The sequence below is a fragment of the Acanthochromis polyacanthus genome, chromosome 5 (genome assembly GCF_021347895.1).
Source record: "Acanthochromis polyacanthus isolate Apoly-LR-REF ecotype Palm Island chromosome 5, KAUST_Apoly_ChrSc, whole genome shotgun sequence".
NCBI classification, from domain to species: domain Eukaryota; kingdom Metazoa; phylum Chordata; class Actinopteri; family Pomacentridae; genus Acanthochromis; species Acanthochromis polyacanthus.
In genome coordinates, this window is record NC_067117.1 from 5,307,691 (window position 1) to 5,323,219 (window position 15,529).

Here is a 15,529-nt window from a genome sequence, read left to right on the forward strand (position 1 = left end):
TAGCAGAACAAACACTGGTGTAAATGACAAAAATGACAAAAAACGCACTCAGAGAGCACAGTACTCCACCAAGGCTGCTCAGTTGGTCTCATTTCCGACGTATAGAAGTTCACAGTGGCGCATTTGTAACAGGATAGCTATCATGTCATTGTCAGCACTCAGCTGACCTAGTGTTCACTTGTTGTCATAGTAACAGCGACACCGTGATGCAGTCCTGCTATGATACAGAAATCTTTAAGAAATCTGATCACTTGGTCCTTGTGTCATTTCTGACCTTACCTGAAAATTTCATCCAAATTCTTTAGTCTGTTTTTGAGTAATTTTGCTAACAGACAAAACGACGCTGACTTGTCACATTACTCCGCTGTGTTCCTTGATGGCGTAATAACGGCTCCATTCCTGTTAAATGTTTCTCTGAGCTAGTGTGTGCACACAGAGAAGCCTCTTGCACCCCAAAACATCTAAATGTTCTACTTAGTAGCGACTGGTTTTATTGATTTAACTGTTTTTTGCAAAGTCAGAATAACATTACAACAACAGCAGCAGAAAGGCGAGACATTATGAAGCGCTCATAATTTCCTGGAGAGAAAAGCAGCACAGTGGCAAATTTCATGTAACTGGAACTCTAGTGGGTTGGTGTGCTTTTAATTAGTTTAATAAATCAATTTATTTTCCAGCAGTCTTTTTTTCCTACAGAGTCACACAGTGCTTCATTTTATGCGAAATCAATAGAAAGATGTGCCTTTAACAGCCATACTATGAAACTAATTAACCGCATAGTTTTGGAGAAAGAGTTTTTTTTTTTAAACTCAAACTTAAAATATGCTCATGAGACTGCTTTGAATGAGCCCAAAATAGATTCTGTAACCTTAGTGGTTTAGAAGGGGATTAGGAAGTTGTTAAAAATGTGTTCTGCCCTCTCAGCACTGCTCAAAGTTCAGTGAAAAGCCCTCTGCCACTCAAACACACATCTCAAGTGTCATTTTTATATATATATATATAGCCCTGTAGCTGGCTGCCAACCGAACAACACAACCAATCACTAACGACACTGTAACTGTATCCCCAAGGAATGCATTAACACAAACACTTCTCTTGAGCCCAACACAAGGAATTAACAAACTCGGCACACTCATTCACTCCTTTTCCTTTCTCTCTCTCTCTCTCTCTCACACAGCATATAGGCATATTTTTGTCAGTCTTTTATTAGTAAACAACTCACAATTCCCTTTTTACACTTTTGGAATTACACTGCAAACAAGTGTTTTCAGGCATTTTGTTACAATTTATATGAAACGTACTAAAAAGCTAAATATGGTAACTACACTGCTGAAGGTTTTGTTTACTGCAAACGGTGTACAGGTATACTGTTGTAACACTTAGAATATAGTCACCGACTTGTGTGCAATCCGATGTATATATATCTACACTGTAAAAGATACATTATATAGATTTATCACATTCCCAGGGCCAGCCCAAGACTACTGATATTTTTCAATGCAAAACTAATGGCACACATTTTCTGCTCATGCCTCCTGTTTCCAAATAAGGGAAATCACGTGTCAATAATCATCAAACTTTTTAAGTAATTATGCGATTAGCACTTTAAATCATTATATCACATTAACAATAATAACAAAAAAAAGGTTAGTTATGTGTGTGTGGGGAAATAATGACCTCGACCTAATTTGGCACCACGTTCTTTATCGCAATAATAACCGAGCCCACACTCACAACCTAAACCAACATGAAGGGACATTAAGGAGTCTGAGGCTTTGCACGATTATTTCATCAAGGGATTTCACAGAGATAATAACAAACTGCAGACAGAGTGTTAGTTAGTGAGGTGGGCCAATTAATACAAACAGTCAAAGTACCGGAGTGATTTCCCGTTTTAAATGAGTTTGCTGAAGCTGTGGTGAATTCTAGCGGGAGTCGACAATCATGATGCAGCGCTGGACGAGTGATCGAAGACAGCAGAGTGAATGAAAAGTCTAGATTTTCTCACGTTTTCAGAGGTTGCCCAGTAGCACTTCTCATTTAATCCCTAATATCAGAGCAAAATTACCATCAAACCAGCATAGAATGAGGCCAACACAAACCTGTTATTATCATCTGTTGGAGGCTAAGGGAATGAGATCACAGCTTTGCACCAGACGTCGTGCTCAACTGTGTTCTCTGATCAGATCACATTTTGAATTTGTCGCAGTAAAAACTATTGCACTTCACAGGAACATCCTGAAAAATATTCAGCGCTGCTTGCTACACAACTCATCAAGAACAGCTAAATGTTAGACGCTTGAAGGCAAATAGTTGCTCGCACTGAAAGGAAAGCACACAGTTCATATTTAGAAACGTGGAACCAATGTCTAATTAAGTCCACATGTGCAGTTTGGAGGTTAAAGGTGCTCATACAGATATGAGCATAAAATGACACAGAGATAAGAAGTCCACTTAGGGTCAGGAGTCAACTGCTATGCAATCTGGCCAATATAAGAGGTAACGAAGCTACTGCAATATAGCATAAGGATTCAAGTGAATGTAAAGGGCTCTGTGAGAGTTCTTGCACAGTTTACCGCAATTAAACGCTAGCAGTAAAAGCCTGGGGTTCAGAGGAATGAAGCAGAAAAAGCGAAAGAAAAGACGGATAAGAACGCAGATTCTGGAACAAAGCACCCACAGTAATTCAGAGCAGAGTGGAGACCAAGGTTCAACACGGGGTCAGCATGTCGACACGGTGCCACGTCTGATTCTCCACCTATAACCTCCTGCTAATGGGAGACTCAAGCTCCAAACCATGAGCTTCCTCTGAATGAGCTCTGGTTTCCAGATCTCATTGTTTTCATCACGGGCCAAGTAGTAGAACACCACTGGATGTGTGAGTTAGGGCTGATTACATGAAAAAGAAAAAAAAAGCAAAGATGAAAAATGTTTATGGAACAATTAAAGAATTTGGCAAGACCTCACAACAATCAGCGTCCCCCGTTAAACTGTTACAAAGAAGCAGCAGAAGGTTAAAGACAGGCGGGCTCGCCAGTCAACAGTTAAAACGAGATTAGAAGAAAAAGTAATATCGGGAGGCTGGCTGCTTCTCTATACCATGTGCACTATGGGGCACGTCGCACACTGTTAATGCAGTGATTACAAGTGGAAATGTGGAACAGATGTGAGCAGCTGGAACTGTTATCATAGAATAATCATCAGCTACTATTTTAAGCTCTGATTAAAGCACCGTCGTTGGTAGATGTTGACGGAAAGGTTCTTCTGATCACAGAGTTTAGATTTTAAAACAATTTGTTATCATTCTCAGGAGTAAGCTGCAATCAAAATATCCATATCCAAGAATAACAAAGTTCACAACTGAAGGAAATCTGGGAAATAGGCCTTTTTTCCTCTCTGGCAGAGTTAGATGAGAAGAAAGATAGCGTCAAACATAAGGCACCAGCCATCAGCTTTCTGTTAAGCCGAGCTAGCTGCCTCCTGGCTCCAGCGACTTATTCACCAAACAGACATTGCAGGGGCATCAGTTTCCCAAAGTGCTGAACTATGTAAAGGAAGTAGGCTCCCACACACCTTTCATTTCTGCATCGTTTACCGTGTGACTGTGGTTTACATCAAAACACCCCTGTGGTGTTTTTTGCCTTGATAGAAACAGCAATCACACAGAAAAATGTAAATTAAGCTGCACAATCTGTCTTAACTCTAACTGTGACTGGAAACAGCCAACACTGCAATGAGAGCAAACGCTAACTTCTTTCTTCAACCATCAATAAATTAGTGAGTACACGTTAAAGGTAAAGATGGATCGTGCATGAAGAATGTCTGGGGAGAGATGTATATAAAAAAAAGGCAATAACTTAAGTACTATCAAAATAATTTGGTGAGATTAAATCACTTCATTGCATTTTTTTGGTTGTACGATAGCAGATTTGTACAAATTTACAAGTGCAAATGACTTCTGACTCCATCAATCTGCAGCTGTAAAGTTCCTCTGATCAACCTATAGAGGCTGACGTCCAGGAGGATTGCAAACAGAGGTTTGTTTCACCGACATGCGAATGCATCTTTGCATTTTGTCAATGCTCAGTAAACCTGAAGAATTTCTGCCGTCAGCAATCGTCAGACCAAACATGATGATTTGCTTTTGTCGAGCGCCCTAAAAGTGCTTTGCTACATCCATCAGAGCGGCGCTGCTGTGCCTGGGTGTTGGTGTCATGCAGGGTGTTTGAGGGATGTGTGGTGGGTTTTGGGCTGGAACGGGCCGGAGTCACAGAGGGTCATCAAAGGTCAGGTCGCAGGTCGTGTCGGGACAGTCACCGACACCATCAGCAGCACGTCCTGCGAGACTCTGAGGCCTGCCGTCCCAGTTTGAAAGCTTTCCCTGAAGTTGCTCCTGCTGCCTCCACGACGGGGATGCGCTTACCTGTGAGGACGCGCACACAGACAAACAAAAACGTCCATCATGTCTTCTTCTTAATGCAGTAGTTTTGAGTTCTTTTGTTCAGACATAAGGTGCATAGATAGATGTTGACTACCTTGACAGCTTCGGCAAAAGCTCCCGCCTTCTTCAGAAGCGTCTCACTGACAGCGTGTGACGTGTCAATCAGCAGATTTTGACAAAAATCATCGAAACTGAAGACAACAAACTCAAACGCTGGATTAAGGAGACTACGGAGATCAGGAGGCGTGCAAACAGGGACAAGGGGGGCTTCATGCTCTCCCACACCTAGGACACCCTACTCCAGAAGAAACAGAGGAAGCAGCAGTCGGGTCTATTGGGTTCGCCACGACATGCGATTACGGTGTGGGCGTGGTCGGCCGGCGAATCTAGCAGCTCTACTGGGCGTGCCGCATGTGCCGGCTGTGAAAATCTGCCGGTTGACACGTCACACGACATCAGTGAGACGCTTATGAAGAAGGCGAGAGCTTTCACGTAAACTGTCAACGTAGTCAACATCAATCTATGCACCTTACATCTAAAAAAAGAACTGAATAGACACACATTTTGATGCTGGACTCCAGTATTCAGCTCCACGTTTTCTCTTTCAAGCTGTCCAGTCTCACACTTTCTTTGTTTTGGTTTTTCCCCTCATCCTCGCCACTCTCCACTCAAGTATCCTAGCTCTCAGGACCTGTTGTTCTTTGCTGAAAGTAGCTTTTTTTTTTTTACTGTTAGACAATATTCAGTTCAATTCAAATAATGTGTTGGCCTGATTTGAATATCTATTTTACATATACACAACCGTTCAAAAGTTTGGGGTCACTTAGAAATGTCATTGTTGAAAGAAAAGCATTTTTTTTCCCCCAATGAAGATAACATTAAATCAATCATAAGTCCAGTCTAGACATTGTTAATGTGGTAAATAACTATTCTAACTGGAAATTTTTAATGGAATATCTCCATAGGGATACAGAGGAACATTTCCAGCAACCATCACTCCTGTGTTCTAATGCTACATTGTGTTAGCTAATAGTGTTGAAATGACTTGAAAACCTTTGTGCAATAATGTTAGCACATGGATGCAAGTGTGAGTTTTCATGGAAAATCTGAAATTGCCTGGGTGACCCCAAACTTTAGAACGGCAGTGCATAGAAGGATATAGAAGAAGTATTTGTCTCCCAGTTTCGTACTACATACTCTACAAATTTTGAGTACTTGATGTGTTTATTCAGAAAAATCCATAAATAATTAAATAAATCCATATGTATAAACACTTTATTTTTATAACGCACAAAGAAAACAGAGACACTACTCATGTCTGAATAAATAAACTCTGAAAAATGGTGAGATCTTGCAACAACAACAAAAAAAAATTCATTTCATTTTGTTTGTTTACTTTATGGTTAGGGTTAGATAAATATTAAGTAACATGGTAAATTATTCACTAAAGCATATTATGTATGCAAATATTATGCAGTATGAAACTGGGAAACGGCCATGGTGCGCATCTCAGATTTTTTAGTTAAACTCAAGCTTACCTGAAAGATCTGCTTTTTCACCCTCTTGTCTCTACAGGTTTTTGTTTCAAAAGTGCCCAGATGTACTGATTAAGTGGATTCTGTTCTGCATCTAACACATTACTGTCTGCAGCCAAGTCTGACCTTCCCTATGGCTGCCAGAAGTCTGCTTCACACACAGTTAAACTCCAGATTATATTGTTTTGAAGCAATATTTCTTCTTTGAAACACACTGGGGAAAAAAACCAACTAAGAACCTGCAGGTGTTCGGGCCAGCGGCAGCAAACGCTTAAGAAGCACACTTACTTATCTCTATAAACACCTCGTTGATGTTAATGGCATTCTTGGCGCTGGTTTCTACAAAGATGGCATGGATGGAGTCAGCGTAGTCCTTGGCATCCTTTTCTGGCACTTCTCTGCGAATAAAGAAAATATGTCAAAAATATTGTGTTGCAATATGTTCACAGATTCTCCAATTTCATGCCTGGCCTGATAACCATCAAATGTTTCTCCCCAACAGATGGGAAGATTTCACAATTTTGTGGACAAGTCTGGGAGTTGCTTTTATTTTCCAGTCTTATGGAAATAAAAAGGAAACAGGGGAGAATATGTGCAATGAGAAAATGAGTTCTACCATCTAAATCAAACACCACTTTCAAGTCTAGTTCAGGTTCACCTTGCGTCTGACAGGTCACATTTGTTGCCAGCGATGGCGACCACTATATTCGGAGGGCCGTGCTGGCGCAGCTCTTTCACCCAGTTCTTCAGTGTTTGGAAGGACTCCTGATGATGCAGGTAAACAACACGTTATAAAGACTGAAACAGTACACAGACAAACACATAGAATCTCCTTTGAAAGCTTAAGGACCATTTTTTTATTTGTGAAAACATGCTACTCTCTTTGTACCCAATATTTAGATGAGAAAACCAATACCACCCTCATTATGGACAAATTAGTAAAAGCAAAAACTTATTTTTTTGTTAACAGCCCTTTGTACTTACTTTGTACCTTTTTAATGGTTAAACTCAGTATTTTCATTCCACTTACTGTCTTTAATGTGGTATGACATTGGCAGTGCTTTTATTATTACTCAGTCAATGAATGCGGCAGAGTTATGTGACAAACAGCACACGTTTGTCTGTTCGTCTGTTATTCCGTCTGTGCGCAACATTACTCAAAAGTGAGCTAACGAATTTGGATGAAACTTTCAGAGTAGGTCAGAAATGACACAAGGACCAAATGATTAGATTCTGGCAGCGATGCAGCTTATAGTCTGGATCCAGGGATGTGTTAAAGATTTCTGTATCACTGCGAGATAGCAGCACGGAGTCACAGCCTTGGTGTGCACTCTGAGGGATTTTCTGGTTTTATTTGCAGCCATTAGTATTTGTTCTAATGATGTATTTATATTGAAATTCTATTCGTTGCATGTTGTGTCTTGTATTGTGTTTGACTCTGTCTTTTGCTTTTCTAGTCTTTTTTTCTTTCTGGTTGGCCTTCATGGTTAGCCTCTTTTTAGCTTGTATGTAAAGCACTGTCCCGCTGTTTTTAAAGGTGCCACATAAATAAAGTTAATTATTATTATTAACAGAAACTTTATTGTTGCGATGTCAGCCTAATATTTTTTTATATTTTTGCAGCATCATCCATGAGGAACAGCCTTTCATTTACCGAGTGTCATCTGTACGTGTGGAAATCACAATAAAAGCACGCTAACTTAAATATGGGAACAGCAGCCAGTTAAATCAACTTAGCGTAAAGAATGGACGCAGGGGGAGACAGATAGTCTGGCTCAGTGCAGTGACAAAATCTGTCTACGAGCACCTCGAAAGCTGGCTAAATAATGTGTCGTCTCATTTTTTATGTGCTAGAATATTTCATGGCAAATCCAAGACAATAAAGTCCACGGCAAAACCTCCCCTAGCACCACCACTTGTTATTTTTACACTTAGGTTTTTGGTACAGCTAATTAAATAAGATATGAAGTGTTCATTAGCAAACTTTAGAGGGACTAGCTTCCTGCTTCCTGTAGCCACGCCCCCACCCTGTAGGCCCCGCCCCTCTGCCATTCTACATTCCTGTTGATGGAGATCCAGCCGACCCCTACCGAACCGCCCTTCTTTTTTATTCTGTTGAAATGAAGTTGCTGCATTTGCGACTTTTGGAAGTTTCTTTTGCATTAACGTTGTTTTTCCACTAAAGTCCCAACTTTATGATCTTTGGAGTTTTTCTCTAGGTTTCCAATATTCAACTAAGTGAAGAGTTGTGTCAATCTTTTGGCAAGAAAACAAATAAGCATGTTCAAATACTCTCAGAAAACATTGAAAATAACAACACAGGTATACAGCATGTGCTTTTTAGCGGATTGATTGAGGAGAAAAAAAGTAAAAATGACCTCTTTAGTGATGTCATAGACAATGATGGCCGCCGCTGATCCTCTGTAGTACATTGGTGCCAGAGCTCGAAACTATAGAAAGAAGAAAATATATTGAAAAGAAGATTGTGGGTCTAAAGCCTTTCGGTAATCCTATCTGCTTAAACTAGAGGTTTCATATAGTCTGATTTCATAAAGCCTGAATTAGGCTTTGAAACAATGAAGAACAAGAATTTAATTTCAAAGATAATTGATTCTGACTTTTCCTTGAAAGCTGTTTACCTTCACTTCCTTCCTATTTTTCATTTTTGGATGTGAAAAGAGTGCTAAATGTATCATTTCAGTAACATTGCATATTTATGTATTTTGCACTCCACAGACCATCGAACAGCGCTGTGTCTTTTCACAGACAATGATTAATAAATTACTTTGTCACAGGCTTACGTTTAACTCCGATTAAATAATTCAATCACAGTGAGTTTAATTCAACTCAAAAACATAGCACAAAAATAAGCAACAAAACAAGTACCATTTTACAAACCCAGAGGCCTGAAGCCTATAAACCGAGTGGCTTTATTTAAAATGGAAGTATCTTTCCACCAAGATCTCACACATGTGAAAGCTATCAAGCGAAAGATGAGCAGAAAGTGTCAAAAGCTATTAATGGAAGACTATACATTTGATGTTAGCCCCAATACATCACAAAGCTCCGCATAATCAAAACAGCATGTGCAGAGTTTCTGAATCCATAGCTGCCTGCGAGGCCGGGGGTTCGGCCAGGTTTTGGTATTTTGCTGGTAGAATATTTTCCAGTGCACAGCGAGACCTGGCTTCATCAATAAGCCTGCTGTCATAATATTTGAGAACATGTTGTTTTTCCCCACCGCATCTGAAGGGAACGATAAGGTTTAATCTAACTACGGTATCAGTCAGAAGCATCTGAGCTCCTCTAAAATCCAGAAGATTTTGTCAGCAGCCTTTAAGAGGTCTTCAGCGCAGCACCAGACAGATAAAATGTCTTTCCTGAGTAAATCATTTAGCTCCAGTGAAGGAAGCAATTAAGTACATTTGCTGAAATACTGCACTTTATTGGTTTGCTGGTAGCTTATTTAAGCATTTACAGTCTTCTTCAGACTCATAAATATTACATTATAAATGAGAAACTGTCAAAATAATGCCCTCAGTACTTCCTGTTGTCTTCGTTTACAGGCACCAAAAAACATTGTTCCCTCCAAAAATTCTGGAAAAAAAATCCCCAAATTTATAAAAATTTGCAAAATTTTCAGGAAGAAAACTGCAAAAAAAAAATCCTTAAAAGTTTCCTTTAAAAGTTTTATTAAAAAATTCCCAAATTTGGCAAGAAATAAAAGTTTTAAAAATTGTAAATATCTTCAAAAATGAATAAAAATCTTCTAAAAAAATCCTAAAAAATATCTAAAGTGATTCCATATATATCAGTAAAAAATCTAAAATTTTCTTTAAGAACATTCAGAAAAAAATCAACCAAAATCCAGCGAAATTCGCTGGATTTTGGTTGATTTTTTTTCTGAATGTTCTTAAAGAAACATTTTTTTAACATTTCTTTTTTCCACCAAAAAATGTTCAAAAATTTCCCAAAAATGTTGAAAATATGGAAGTTTCCACTGTTAAAATATACATTTTTTTTCCCACAATTTCAAACTTTAAAACGGGTCAATTTGACCCTCAGGACGACACGAGGGTTAAAACCGGCTGCACAGCTACAGAATGCTACACATAACTTAATGCGACAGTGTGATATTGTAAGTTAACATATACAAAAATGAAATCCTTAAATCTGTCATTTTGCTTCATAATATGCACTTTTAGTTTTGAGACTTTCTATTTATGCATAAAGCAGGATTTCTGCTTGTAATACATATTATCACACTGTAGCATTGCAGTTTTTACTTAAGCAAACTATCTTTCGCAACCATTCAGCTCTTCATTAATACTAACTGAAACATCAGGCCATTTGTTTAACTTTGCAGAATTCTGTTCCCAATGAGCTTTGCCAGCTGAAACAAACACAGACTATAACCCTTGACATAAATACAACAACAACAATGAAATACTTTTAAAGAAGTTTTAGTTTGTCTTGGAGCAAGACAGACCAAAAGTATGTTTCAAGCTTTCAAAATCTCTAAAGGAGAATCTCTGCATGCCTTCCTCCCATATACTCTGGACCGAGGTATCTAACAGGCTAATAAAACCATGTGTCACGAATTTACTAATGATATTTATTTTAAAAGAAACAACCCGTGTCTCTGAAAGACCTTCACTTGGAATGACCCTGCCTTCCCGCCAATTCTATTTTCCTTTACAATGCGATGGAATAAACTATCCATCTTGGAGTGACAGTGTTACCTCAGGAAAGCACACATTCCACATAATTATAGTTGTTACTGGCCCCAAGTCCACCAACGGGAATCCAGCTCGGGATATTTGGCAGAGGCACTGAGGAGAGCGCTGTCTGTTTCGTTGGCTAGTGCTGGGCTGCACCACCGCCAGTCCTGTGTGGTCTATCTGTGCCGTAACCCAAAGAGCAATCACTGCGAGGCCAGACGTCTGGCCACACAGCAGGGCAGAAAGCAGCCCCAGTGATTCCCAGGGAGTGTTGATTAATCGCTGAAACCGTGAGCTGGGTGCATAATGAAAGGGAACCTCCTTTTTCAGTAGGATGCAAGGTTCCCTTTTGCTTGTTTTCTGTGCGAATGAGCAGTCAGAGGGGGAGGCCTGGATGGGCTGTTGACAGCTGGGCTCAGATGTACTCGTAAAGCCTCATCTGGTCTTGAGATATGGACTGTGGAAATCGCAGAGCTTTCCTTTCTGCCCTTGTCTCTCCTTACACGTGCATTGGCCGGCTTTGTATTCCTCTTTCTCAACTCGTCAGATTTTGATAGGCCAAAGCTCCGCAGAGGTTAGAAAACAAGCCATGAAAGGCCTCAAAATACCACAACAGCTTTGTAGGGAAAAAACACACACACACACACGCAGACACACACGCAGACACACACGCAGACACACACACACACACACACACACACACACGCAGACACATGTGAAACCTACCAAAGGAATGTTGTTACTTTTTCTCTCACAGATGTGAACTACTTTGGAGACCGAGAGGCCACATGAGTAAGAAAAAGTGGATTTGTGGGAATACAATGTGAAGAAAAATAGAGAGGACAACAAAAAAAATAATCACAAAGAACAGTTTGTTTCACAGGAGAGAACACACAGAGGGGGGAAAAAGTGGACGTTGCGATGCTGAGTGGCAGTAACTCTCAGATAAGATGCAGCAGCGACACATGCCAGTGGGCTGGGACGGTTTCAGCTTTATCCTCCTGCCTTATCTTAAATGGGACTGCACCGATGTCCCCTAAAGGCCGAGAGAAAGCAGAGGCCTCCAGGGGGAAGGAGGATAAAAGACAAGCAGCATCTTATCTCACCTCTCTGCAGAGTGCAGCAGTTGGGATGTATCATTACAATAGCAGAGGACCGTGCATGAGAAAAAGAGAAGGCCGTGTACGGAAAAAGGGAAGCGATGTGGAGGTCTAATGCAGAGAACGTGTGAGTCAAAAGAGAAAGCCGTTCCTCACGCCACAACTGTCTGGAGACTGGTGTCAGTTTCGTGGGTTTAAATGCTGAAACTGTAGCCAAACACCAAAATGTATCCCGGTTGCCATATCGCGTATCATTTGTGTGTGAGGTTTGGGTCCTGAACTTTGTTTAGGTGACAAAACATCTGAAATATAGCATTCACGGGAACACAGGAGTGCAGACAATACAAGAAGTGACACCTCAGCATAGCAACTGCTGACAGACAAGACTATTCAGAGGCATGACAAGATAAAATCACGCACAAGGACAACAATGGCTCTCCTTCACTTGTGTTTAAAAACGTGGAATGAGGAAGAAACAGAAAGACGGAAGGGAGAGATAGGACAGAGACTAAAGGTGACAGAAGGGACAAAACATTTCCAGACTTGATGTTTTCTAAAAGACTAAAAGGAATGCCACTCATGGAATTGCATCTATGTACAAAAAGGAGGGGAAAGGGGCAGAAAGCTACCTATAGAAAGGTAAATGTTGCCCCCTATCAGACGTTACGACTAACTGCAGTATCTAAGTTACCCCAGGCAGGCTCAGGGAGTGGTGCTGGCAGTTTACTCACTTCCTCTACAACCACGTGGGAGGAAAAACTAAGCTTTTGAACAAAAAGAAAAGATTGATTACAAAATTTTGCTGCTGTGCCACAACATTTGTGACACTCCTGAGAGCAATACCTCAGTGGACATTACTAACCCGCTCCTGCCCTGCTGTATCCCAGATCAGGAACTTGTGCAGCTCATTTTGGTATTGCACTGTCTTGGTCATGAAGGATGCCCTGTGGAAGAGAAAAGGAATTATATTATACTATAGATTTAAACATCACACAGTAAATAAATAAGGCTTACAGGTTCATACCAGTTTGACTATGATATCATAAGATGTTCAAAAGTGTTGATTTACATTGTATCAATAGGAATCTGACCAATACTGTAGTTTGAGGCTAATAAAATTACATAACATTTGGTTTCAATGATTCAATTGGATCTTGATTTTGTTCTAAAATAAAAATAATAAAACAAAGTAAATGCAGTGTTAGTGTTAATAGTGAAGTTACTTACTTGAAAATGTATCTGGCATTTCTGATTTCTTGTTTTTAATAAACTGACACAGATCTAGCCGGGATAAGCTAAAACTCGTTAAGCATAATTTAAATGACCCGTTTTAAAGTTTAAAATGTGGGGGGAAAAAAATAAATTTTCACAGTGCAACTTCTGATGTCCACATTTTCAACATTTTTGAGAAATCTTTGAACATTTTTTGGTGCAAAATAAGAAATGCTAAAAATGTTTCTGAACATTTTTTGTGAATGTTCTTAAAGAAATTATTAGAAGTTTTACTGATATATATGTAATAGATATTTTTAAGATTTTTTGAAAGATTTTTAATCTTTTTTTTAAAAATATTTACAAGAATTTTCTTGCCAAATTTGGGGTATTTTTGAAAGGGCAACTTTTAAGGAATTAGTGTAATTTTCTTCCTGAAGGTTTTGCAAATTTTAAGAAATTTGGGGAATTTTTTTGCTGAATTTTTGGATTTTTTTCAGACACAGAAACTATTTTTTGGTGCCCGTAAATGAAGACAACAGGAGGGTTAAATATACAAATCAGGCTCCAGTAGTGACTGACAGTTACAAAAAAGTATTTAATTTACAATATCATGAAATGGAGAATGTTTTTATGTATTTGAAAGGACTGAAAGGGAAAATATTGCATATTTTTAGATATTAAGTAAATAAAAATGTTCTTAACTTCAACTACCGATCGTTTTCATTTATATTAATCCGTCAATTATTAAATCAATTAGCTGATTTATTGTTTGGTCTTTAAAATATCAGAAAATAGTTAAAAGAAAACAAAACAAAAAAAAATTTCCCTAAACCAAATAGGACATATTCAAATTGCCCGTTCGTCAGACCAAAAGTACGTAACTCAAGCTTACTTTGTACCACATAAGGGGACAAAGAAAGCATAAAGTCCTCACATTTGAGAGGTTGGAACCAACTATTTATTCAATAACTATAGCAGATTAATTTTCAGTCAACTGATCAATCGACTAGCTCCTTCTCCTCTAACTGGAAATGGTGAATTCACAACACCATAATGTTCTGCAACAACAACGGAGAGAGAACAAAGTAACCTCTCAAGTGGGAGGCATTTGGGACTTACCCAATAGTCGGATTGATGTTTGGGTCAAAGCTGTCCTCGACAAATCTCCAAACAATACTTGATTTTCCAACTCCAGTATCCTGCAGAGACAAGATAAAGACGATGCTTAGTAAACACGACCATAAATAATTACTAGAAGTATTAAAAACACATTTATTACATTAGTTTTAGTGGGATCTTCTTCATTCCTGTCCTGTGGATAAGCTGGAACTGACTGATAATTAAGCAGGAAATGAACTGACATGGTTCTTACTAGCAAATAAATATGAGGATGTTTTATGAGTTTAATTGAAGAATGTCTTAACAGCGTAACGACAGGTAAAATCACGGTTTATGCTATTGTTAAAAGGAGTCTCGAAGTGCATGAATGCTGTTCCAAACATTACAACAATCCTTTATCTAACAACATGTGTTATTTATCCAATTAACATTCCAAAACCTAAAGATACTGAATTAAATAACAATGTCAAAACAGAGAAAGCTAAGTTTAAAAAAAGGGGACTTTTAGCTTAAAAGTTGCTCAAATCAAACATAATCTGGATTGTTATAATTCATTTTCTCTCAGATGATGAGTCACTTTACTGAGAATTGTTTTAGCTCTATTTTTATCCATTAGTAGACGGAGAGAAAGTTATTTTGATGAGGCATCAGACTAGGCATGCAGGATTACTGCTACTGTGACTTGCTGTTTTTGATGCTGAGTGCAACAAAGCCCAATGACGTTATCTGGGATTATAAAGCAGTAACTCCCACTTGATCACAGGTAATTGATGGCAACAGACCTGTCCATCAGTATGGTGTAATAGAGCAGTACAGCTCACTTGATGCTACAGGTACAGTTACATACAGTGAAGACCCATACGCACATATGTCAAAGATTTTAAAAATAAAATCAATGCTGACTCACCCCCAGGAGACACACTTTTAATTCTCTCAGCGCCATATCGATCTCCCCTCTCAAAACGGGTTTGTGATGATGATCATTGACAATTTTCTGCTCTTGGTGCTGTTTTTATCTTGAATATTCTTCAGGTGGTCTGTGTTTACAAACAACTTCGCTTCATCGTGGTCGAAAGCTGGCAAAAGCACACATCAGTTCGGGTAATAACTCTCGCTATGAGCTTTAAATCGACCCGCAGCCCGTCGTATTTTCCATATTGTGAATGTTGTAAACAGCTAGCTAGCTAACAGCGAAGCCACCAGATCGCTCAGTCTCCATCTTGAACCATGGCTTGTGGTCACGTGACCGCTTCGGCTCTTTTTTGTTTGGCGATACACAAAGCCCACAGGCTGTATTTACGCGCAGTTATGTCGAGTTTGTGCCCGAGTTAAGAAACGGCAGCGCGAATAGTTGTTTAAAAGATAATCGGCCAGCGAATACCAGCATCAGGAAGTACT

General features: G+C 39.2%; 1 protein-coding gene across 1 annotated transcript; it reads right to left on the reverse strand.

The window, feature by feature from the left end:
- Positions 1 to 1,187: 1,187 nt before the first annotated feature.
- Positions 1,188 to 15,414, reverse strand: rab22a (RAB22A, member RAS oncogene family). Its single transcript, XM_022219431.2, has 7 exons — positions 15,039 to 15,414; positions 14,132 to 14,211; positions 12,660 to 12,741; positions 8,355 to 8,426; positions 6,635 to 6,741; positions 6,265 to 6,374; positions 1,188 to 4,423 (listed from the first exon to the last, which is right to left on the reverse strand). The coding sequence occupies exons 1-7, from the start codon at positions 15,072 to 15,074 to the stop codon at positions 4,326 to 4,328; spliced, it is 585 nt and encodes a 194-aa protein (XP_022075123.1). The 5' UTR covers positions 15,075 to 15,414; the 3' UTR covers positions 1,188 to 4,325.
- Between the last annotated feature and the right edge of the window lie 115 nt (positions 15,415 to 15,529).